At 36.0% G+C, this 9,980-nt stretch overlaps 1 protein-coding gene across 1 annotated transcript; it reads right to left on the bottom strand.

Annotated features, from left to right (window-relative positions):
• Positions 1-2,544: 2,544 nt before the first annotated feature.
• GLRX2 (glutaredoxin 2) lies at positions 2,545-9,892 on the bottom strand. The gene is made up of 4 exons (XM_009320591.1): positions 9,759-9,892; positions 9,526-9,595; positions 7,867-8,043; positions 2,545-7,299 (listed from the first exon to the last, which is right to left on the bottom strand). The coding sequence occupies exons 2-4, from the start codon at positions 9,586-9,588 to the stop codon at positions 7,180-7,182; spliced, it is 360 nt and encodes a 119-aa protein (XP_009318866.1). The 5' UTR covers positions 9,589-9,595; positions 9,759-9,892; the 3' UTR covers positions 2,545-7,179.
• Between the last annotated feature and the right edge of the window lie 88 nt (positions 9,893-9,980).

The following is a 9,980-nucleotide window of genomic DNA, read 5'->3' as shown; positions in this document are numbered from 1 at the left end:
TCAGCAGTTTCCATTGTTACGCTTCAAATCTACAAAAGAAGTATTTTCTGGCACGTATGAGACCATGTGACTGTGATGCAGTATAAAAGCTACCTAGTGAAATTTTATACTGATAAAACTGAAAGTGGAAGAGCTCACACTAATCTTTTTTCTATCTAGATTATCATTTGGGTTTTCAGGAGTAAAGTGTAATTCTCTTTAGATAAATTGAGGGGCAGTTTCTGTACAATGCAGTTTCAGAAGCACTATTTTAGAATTAATACGCTTTACAGGAGGTTCTAAAAACTGTTTTTAGAAGAAAAAGACCTTGGAGATGGCTGGGAAGCCACATTCAGTCCATGTTACAACTTCAGGAAGCATCAGCACACTTTCAGTGAGGAAGATCAACAAGTGCATGTGTCTTGGCCTGCTTTTGAAAGCTGAGTGCTAACAACCGGAAACAAAAAGCTACATTTTCTTCAAAAGAATGTATTCAATGATACAGAAACAATCTTCCTAACAGGAGAGCATTTCATCTTTTAAAAATCTTTTTGTAGATCAACGTTACTTCTGATTTTGTAAATTAATTCAAGCTAACATTTTTCAAAACTACCTCCAGTTTATAGTGACCAATTCTTAAAAAAAATTATGAAATGTACAGTTGCGTCCTTCCTGTTCTCAAAATCTTGTTTAGGAAGTGATAGAAACTGGATTTTTTTTTTTGTCTGATTGTAAGAGTGTGAGTAAATAAGGAGAAAGCTAGTGAATATCATCACTTTGGAACAGGAATTGATAGCAATTCACGTGTATATGTATTTAATTCTGTGTGGGTGTTTTTATGTATGTGTGTATAGGGGGGAAGTTAAAAGATTTCTATAGTAGATCACAATCTTAGAAGATGAGAAAGGTTTTTAGTGATGCTTTTACAACTTCCCCTAAGACATTTGTATGTCAACCTCTTCTTTTATGCTAATTCTGGCTGTTTTAAACAGTGAATTTGATGTTAACTTGAAAATAATTATGATTTATAAAAAGAACCCAGTTGTGGTAAATGACATGTAAGACCATATTTTTCTGCCTAAACCCCAAGCTTTTAAACGTAAAATTCAAGTTCATATTATACTTTTGATACTTGTAACACTTTTCATTATGCCTCGTACATCTTGATTATAAATTCAAAGTTTGCTTTCTATAGGATGGATATCTCTTTTGGTGCTAAAATATGAGGTTACATGTTGCTGAAGGTATTCTGCTACATACTTATACTCTACCTTAATAAATCAAAACAGCGAGGGAAGCCTTTTCTGACATTAAAACCATGGCTTAAAGAACTGATGGTAGGAATGTTACCTTTCAGTGGACATGAATGTAGTTACTTCTGAATTATCACTGCTCTTACGATACAGCTCTGATAGAATGCTTGAAGAATACAGGACTGCCACCAGCTTGTCAGGTGACATCTAGAAAAAACAGGTATTCCTACAAAAGCTGAGACATAGCACTTTGGGTTTGAAAAAGAAAATTAGCCATTTCTTATGAAAAATCTCTTACCACTTTTAGTCTCCTTTCTAAATAAACACCATGAATATGGGGAGTAAACTCATTTGCTCAATACATGTTAATAATTATTTCAAGTAAATGCACTGATGTTTTGGGGTTGTTTTTGGTAGTAATGTGTTTTAAATTACACAATAGTCAAACATCTGATTAGATGTTTCCTTCTAAGCTAGAGATGTTGAAAATAACTGATAGCTAAGTATCTCTTGCAAGTACTTTTTCTTATTTGGAGTAGTATTTGTGAAGTAATAGGCAATATTTTGGACTAAATATAAAATGAAAACTTAAACAGGTATTTCAAGTAACTTTGTGCAGTTAATTGCATAAATTTACTGCAAGTAAAAGATTAGACTAGTTACTAACAGATTGAATGAACGGTTTTAGTAGTGTTGCATCTTTGAAAGCAGTCCAGTTTAAAATACAATTTCTTGAATTAGAGTGTAAGTGAAGATGAACTTTTCAGTAGAACTTAGAGAAAATGTAGCTCCCTGTATCTATTGACACTGGATAGCTATGCACTGTGTTAAAGATAGTCATCCCTGCTGGAGTACATAATATGCTCCCAATATTTACCATATCTCTGTACTAAAAAAAATCTTGTTAGAAATAGAATATTCTAAGTGGTTTGGTTATCCGATGTAAAACTAGCACCAATGAGATCATGTTGTCATCTGCTCCTCCTTTAAGATTTTCAGAGAGGGGAAACTGAAGTAAATGCTGACAGCTGAAACTTTATAGTGTGTTGACCTTTGTTTCCACTGTTTTCGGTCTGTTTTTGTTATTATCTTGCAGTAAGGGGCATAGAAGAATGATGCTGCATATTCCTTTTCCATAGACTGGATCTTTTTTATCTGCCCATATACTGAGTTTTAGGGGACAGCATGACTCATTTGCCATAACATAAATTTGTCCTGATTTTAGTCTTTAGATGTTGAACTGATAATTTCCAAAATGATATCTGGACATGTAAAGAGGCAATAATTACTGTAATGTTTTTTTTTTTTAAAAAAAAAGTGAGCTAAGACAAAGTTATTAAGCTTAAGCATTAGTTCAGTATACAATAAATAACTTTCACCAAACCCTTTCACCGAAGAGGAGACACTGACTCTTTCAAGTTAATAGTGTTGTTTGCATTGGAGGAACACTGACTAACAAAACAAAAATGGGGCTGTAATTGTGCACTGCAGTTTACCAGTAAAAATTGAACAGGGACAAGTTTAAAGATAGTTAATTTTATTCAAAACATTAATTTAAAAAAAGTCTAAATGCAGAGTGCAACTGTAGACCGCGTGAATGCAGGTTTCCCAATATCTAACAGAATTAATAGGCTTTCAGTTTGACTGCCACTTCACTGTGACCCCCTTAACAATTCTTAAGTATTAGACTATTATGCCTAAGACTATAACGTTCAGGCACTTTAGCTGTAAGAAAGAAGAAAAGGATGTAATGGTTGGAAGCACAGCAGAGGTAAAACATTCTTCTGTAATGAAGGGCTGTAGCGAATGAACATCAGAGGTCAGGTTTCTTCATGGAAGGGATACAATCAAGAATGTGGAGAGGGCAGAAGGCACTCTTTCTTAAAAATCATGCAATGCATACATCAGCATTGTGTAATAAATTGAATAAACACAGTACTAATTTTGCCAAGAAATTGAATTTCATGACGGGAATTTTAGACCTGTAGCAAGGAGGAGGAGAGTTTGGGATGCTTCTAGAATTAGATTACAGGCAAAATACGGGGTCTTTACTTACAATCCTATGTGTTTAAAAAAGAGAAGTCTAAAAGCAGGTATAGATCTGAAGTCAGCAGGGCCAGTCTAAGTGCCCGCTATGTGAGGGCCACTAATAACTGGCCCTAAAATATCTTGCTGCTTAAAACTACTGTTAAACCTCTTTGTTAAACGTGAGTCATTAGGGAGGTTGTGTTGTTCTTTTTCATTGTTGTTTAATTGGGACCCATAAATGGGTATGGCTTTAAAAGGCTATTGAATGAAGTATATATTCTTGGCATAAAAAATACACCAGCAGTTTTGGAAATGTATTTTAATAATGGTTCTGTCTGTAAAAACACTAGGAAAATATTTTTTCCATTGCAAAATGCTGTGCTGCTTAATCACAGCCATAACTCATAGCCATCATACCAGAAGCATTAGTATTGGTTCCATTGGCTCCATTTGTTTTGTTTCTCATATTACCTTTTTGCTTTGCCCTTCCTTCTCTGTGTTAATGTTGGCTTTTTCCTCCTTTCCCATCTCCTTGTCACCTCAGGCCTATACGTGAATCTCTTTTCCCGTACAAGCTCTCGTCCATTCGTTTTTTTGCCCCTGTTCTTCTGCCTTCTTGCTGTCATTGAGCGTGCTAGCTTAGCTAAATAACTCACACCAGAACTGATGTCATAGTATTTATCTTAATTTTAAAAAACTGGATCAATTTTTTCCTTCCTTTGATTATGTGAATCTCTTAGAAAGCATTTAATTTGCTGTATCTATCAGATTTTTGGTAAAACTTTGTGTAAAGATCAGTGACAAAAGTATACTTTACAAAAATCCAATATCTGCCTGTGAATGGCTTTATTTTTATAAAGTAACCGCTTAAAATTGGCTTTTCAAATTTAAAGCTTTTTCTAGAATTATTTCTGCAGGTTGGAGCCTTCCATTCTGTTAAATATTACCAAGCTGCTGTTACATGCAGAGTTAGGGAAACATTTAAATGAATATTCTGGATAAATGGGCAGCTTCTTTGCAGTATTGATTAGAGAAAATCTTCAAAGAATAGGATGTAGAAGTAAACCTAAGCAAAGAGTCATTTGTCTTGCTTGTGCTTTTAATCTTTTTTTTTTTTAAAGATTTATAAACCATCAGTTTATAGGTTTATTTTGCTATTTGCAGTGGTTCACAGTGGACAAATATGCTGTAAGCAAGCTGTTTTAATGACTTTATTGCTGGAATGGTAGAGATTTCCTCTTACCGTGGTACAGTCTAGTGTACAACATTGCTGAGTAAGAGTTACGGGGGGAAAGGTAAAACACTAGGACAATGTATTATGTATGTGCTGCTCTGAGAGCTAAGATTTAAGATCAGCTAATTTCAGCGGACAGTATGGTGTCTTTAAATATGTGTGCTTACATTTGGATTTATAATTTTGATACTGTAAAGCTTGGTTTCTTTAGGTATTTCTGCATTCTGAATTTAAGTTCAAATATATATATATTTGCATATATGTATGTGGTATGTTGAGAACTTTTACAAATGCTTCATTAACAAATAATGAATATAAATAGCTGTTTCCCAGTGTTACCAGCTTCTTAGAGTTAAGCACAACTAGTTACAAATAAAAGGTCTTTTCTATTACATTCTCCTATAAAAGTGCAGTTCTACTCTTTAAAAATAATTCTGTATAAAGAAGCAACAGATGGGCGCAGTCACAGCTCTGTCTGCTTAGTTAAGTAACTTGATGTTTGTTTCCAGCTTCTCACCCTTCTTAGGAGCGTGGTATTTAAGCTGGATGAGCAGGTATGTCTTCAGTGTAAGCACAGAATCTTTCAGTGGATAATTTTTAACATTCAGATCCCAGGGCAAGCATTATTGTAAGATAAACAGCTTTGTCCTGGAGACAATGCTAGGCAAAAAATACGGAAATTTTTAATGACTGGTTTTGAGTCCCTTTTTTTTTTCTCTAGAGTAGAACCACACTTTAACTGCCATAACTTAAACATAACATGGCTTTGTGCCATCCAGTAATGAAGGCACTGTCTTGCTGCTACTTTCTATGAAATGATACAAAATTAATGAGAAACTATTTGGATGGGGAGCCTTAATATGGGTAAAAAGAAACATAATTAACCCTTTGAGTGCCTTAAGACATATCTTCTTTAATGAACGGGCACTCACTTGGATCTGCAGGCATACAGCATGTTTTCTCAGTTGGAATAGAATATTGCCTTAAGTGACAATGCCCTGGGCCTTCTGAAACTTAAAACTCAAAGGGTTATTTTAGACTACTGTTTTGGAACTTTTTTTTTTTAACAGGGAACAAAATGAAAAGGTCTCTGAAAAATTCCTTTGCATACTATTATTTTTACATGACGGATTTACCAGCTTTCAGGTGCAAAATTATTGTTAAACTTCTGAGAAAACACAACTGGCCGAAGAATTCAACACAGAGAAAAAGAATACTTGGTTACCACTGTATGTGCAAAATAAATTGCTTTATTAAGTGTAAATTTAGGGAGAGATACACATTTTTGTGTGTTTACCTTGATGAGTGTGTCCTTGTAAACAAAATTTTAATAAGGCAGTGATGAAACTAGCAAAATACAGTAAACAGCAATGATAAAAATATAACGAGGTCAGTGTTTAAATAGCTCATTACACGTTAAAGATGCACAGTGCAGGCAACTGTATACTAAAGACTTTCTACAATGATGCAGTTTAAACTTATTTCAAACCCGCATCACTAAAATGAAGCTGTCAAATTTACATGATACTCTTACAGTCCTAGTTATCTGGAGTTGAAGATAAATGTGACACTTTTTTCCCTTGAGGGGAAAAAAGTAGTTTAGGTGCATGCAGTGCTGAAAGCAACAGAAATAACAGGAGTCTTATTCACAAGAAGTGAGTAAAAATTGATTGACTAACGTTTTTATTCTAAACTGTGCATCTTTAGTAGTGTGATGGTCCCTTTTACTCAAGAATGGGATATAATTTTCTACTTGCATATGAACTTTCTTGAAATAACCAAGAGTCTTGGCATTGCCTGGTCTGGCTTCGGATGTACATTGTACTGAAACTATTGAATTTTAGACATTTCTTTTAGACATTTAACTGCAAGTTAAAATCGCTAGTAAACTGCATTCTGACTGTAGAAATTAAGTACTAAATAAACTCTATGCATATTAGACCCATTTTACTTGGTCTTAAGTTTCATAATAGTGTTGCATTGATCGTAATGTAGTTTGTAGCTGCACAGTTTAGTGACAGGGAGCTGTCTGGCTCCCCTAGAAGGATATTTCTGAATGCGACACTGTATAGACTGATACTTCATAGTGTAGAGTAAAGATGAAAGCAATTACCTACCCTCTAAAGCTGCAAGAATCTTTATTCCCATACAATTTGGTAGCTAGGTGATCAGACACTGACATGTAAGAGAGGCAGACATGCATACAGCAATATCACTACAAACTTGTTTTGCTTCATACTTTCTTCATGATTACAACCTGACATTCAGAGAAGAATTAAATTTAAAGGAACCATTAAATTAAACGGACCATTTATTTTAACTGTCGGAACAAAGCTAGCAAGCTTTGCAGCAAAAAAAAAATACAGGATTCTTCTTGTACAGTCTATACTTCTCCAAAGTATAGTATCAGGATATAATAGCAATAAAATGACATCACTATCTCACACTTGGAGCCCCAAGAGTTACAAAATGTTTTTAATCGCCGTTTTGGTTGTGGTAGAGCTGAGGCAAGGTCACCAAGTAATTTGCCAAGTCCATAAACTCTGTGTCAGAGAATGATCTATAATTCAGAAATCCATGGCTTGAAGTTGTTGAGTCCAGCTGATGCAGTGTATCTTTGCGATCTTCTAACTTGTCTGAAATTCTGTTTATACAAAGGAAGACTAAACTAAGCTAGATGGCTGTTCAGGATTTTCTTTTCACCTGACATTGATGAACTAACGGAAGCAGTTTGCCTTCCTCATGAAGCCTTTGAGTATCTGTTGCACCTCCAAGAAAAGTCCCATTGACAAACACTCTTGGGACCTATCAAGAAAATGAAAATTGCCTTAGTTACTTCTTGGAAAAAAGATAAAAATCTAAGCAAGCCCACGTGGACTCTAGTATACACACAATAGTTATGTCCTCACTTATGCATATTCAGTATTACTGTACGACTCGTACGTTTCCATAATACTTACAGAAATGGGAAGCTGTTCATGTGCCCCTCAAAAGTGGGATAAAGTCACCGTATGGGAGGTTGTAATAAATTAAAATAATTGAGTCAAGTGAGACTATATAAAATTAAGAAATTACAAGGTAAGTGTTAAACACAATGGATTAAATATACCTACACAAATAAAAACTGACTTTGAGACTTCAAATATCTTAGTGGCAGTATGGGAAAGATCACCTCAGAGGGATAGCCAGAGGGTCTCAAGAGGAAAAGACAGTACAGAACCCTTCTGCAGTACTTTGGGATACAAGCTCCTAAATTAAAGACAAGTTTATTTATCTCAAAAAAATGAAGAACTTGATATGGTCATAACCCATGAGGAACGTGTGTAGTCTAAGTTCTTACTTTACTTGTTACATCTAAGAAAATATACTTACTGTTCTGCCACCAGTCATCTGTTCAAGAATGTCTTGGAACTGACTTCCATTTGCATTCACGTCCAGTTCTACAGCTGTATAATTTACATTCATACCCTCAAAAAGTTTTTTTGCCATTTTGCAGTAGAAGCATGTTGTTTTAGAGAAAATCACCACACAGTTGCCTGAAATAATCTCCTATATGTTCAAAAGAATGTTCAAGTCAGCGTGCTTTGTTTTTAAGTCAATGTATCTAACAGTATCGAACAGTCATGAAAACAAATACAGAAGTTAAAAATCTGCTATTATGGTAACAAATACAGTAAAATTACTCTCTGTAAAGGCTTTCTGAGGTATTTTTAACAGGAACAACTGAGGCGTTCCCAGCCGTGCTACAGCGGTGGCTGGCTAATTCTGAAGAATCTTCCAAAAACACTGCTTTATTTTCAGTTGCTTAAGGTAAAGTGAAAAGCTAGTTTAGCTTCTAAATCTTCCCTACCTCTAATCTAGAGCCACAAGAATCTTAAGGCGAGGAGTGAACTACTTTTTTTAAAAAACAAGGAGCAGAACAGTGACTTCTATCAAAGCATCTGTCAAGAAGGTATCACCTGTACGGTGGGTGCAAAACATATCCACCTACATTTGTTCTGAAGACCTCTATGGTGGCCTAGCACCTCCTTTAGGGATGCATCCCATACTTTCACATCAGAAAAAAAATTGTTTCCTACCTGACTTCCAAGAAAGTCACACTCTTGACCTGAAAAAGTGCAGTTGCACTTGGCCAGATCCCAAAGAACATCTGCGCACAAGTGCAGTAGGCAATGAGGCGCAACTTCAGCAGTGTGCAGAACTACATGGGAGATAAAGTGACTTCTGCTCCACTTAAGCTTTTCAGTAAAAGGTATGCTCTATTCTTTGAGTAGAATGCCTGGAATCAGTTAAAACTTAGCGGGATCTAACTTTCAGGAACACTATGATCTTCTTGTGGGAGCAGAGAAATAGAGGGGAGTTGGCATTAACGATCTCTGCCAGAAGCACTGCTGGCACCTGTGAAGCTCTGTATGACCTGCACTTGACTCCAAAACTGAGCAGGATGATTGCGGAGCATGTGGTGTGACTGCCATGCAATGGTGCCAACCCTGAACCCTCTTTTGCTCTGCAGTCACAGACCTCCTACAGTCTGCCAAACAAGCTGCATCTCCTTGAATTATTTAGTACAGCTTTCCCTGCCTGTAAGGCAAACAGGATGTGCCGGTGGCAAGCAGAGTGACAAAAACGGTTCCGAGTGGGAGAAAGAAACACCCCTATTACTTTACTGTAAATTCAAGGAGATTTCAGGCTGTCATTTGGTATCAGTAAACTTCCTTTAAAAAACAACTTACTCTTTAAATATTTACTTTACTTGATATCAGTCGTTTTACAAAGTTTAATCCCCAGTAATGATAGCAGTACCGAATTTGAGTAAAGGTCTGAAAAAACGTAAAACGGACGCAGCCTAGGAAGATCAGTTTCCAGGGCTGTGGGTAAACAATGCTGCCAGCATTACTTACGAAACACAGGAATCAGGTTCAACATGCAGAACTACTTACAGAATTTCTTTGCGTAAATCAGAAGAGCTTTTAAGTAATTACGCATTTTAGAAATGCTGAAAATAAGTAAGAATTGCGTAAATAATGTTACCTGTATTTGATTCACAGCAGCATCATTAGACAATCCTACAGAAGTAGGCAGACTATTCCCCATTCTAAAACTAAAAAGAAATTAGATATTTGAGCTTTCAAACAAATGACACATTTTATAGTTCACAAATTAAAGGTTGGCTTCGTACTGTTTTGTTTCAATATCTAATGCAATTTCTCCATTACACGTAAGCTTACTTCAGCCGCAATACCTACAGTCATACTAGTTCTTACATGCCTGCAGGAAGATGAAAAGAGATGGATGTTGCAGACTAGAATAATAACCAAAACGGCTGCCTTTACGAGAGAAATACTTTTTTCCCCCAATGATAATACAGATACAAGTGTCAGATCTGGACACCGGGCTGTATTCCACGCCACAACCCGACTCCAACAGAAGGCACCACGCTCGTTTTCATTAAAGGAGCGGGTCCCGCAGGGGTGCTGCTCCGAGGC

The sequence above is a fragment of the Pygoscelis adeliae genome, unplaced genomic scaffold, assembly GCF_000699105.1.
Source record: "Pygoscelis adeliae isolate BGI_AS28 unplaced genomic scaffold, ASM69910v1 Scaffold402, whole genome shotgun sequence".
Taxonomy (NCBI): Eukaryota; Metazoa; Chordata; class Aves; order Sphenisciformes; family Spheniscidae; genus Pygoscelis; species Pygoscelis adeliae.
Note: the sequence above shows the minus strand (reverse complement) of the source record. Positions and strands in the feature narration are given on the sequence as shown.

Coding starts and splice junctions, on each gene's coding strand:
- GLRX2 (XM_009320591.1), bottom strand. CDS start 9,588: ATGGGGAATAGTCTGCCTACTTCTGTAGGATTGTCTAATGATGCTGCT. Junction 8,044..9,525: donor CTGCTGTGAATCAAATACAG/GTAACATTATTT, acceptor TTGAACATATAG/GAGATTATTTCAGGCAACTG. Junction 7,300..7,866: donor AGATGACTGGTGGCAGAACA/GTAAGTATATTT, acceptor TTTTCTTGATAG/GTCCCAAGAGTGTTTGTCAA.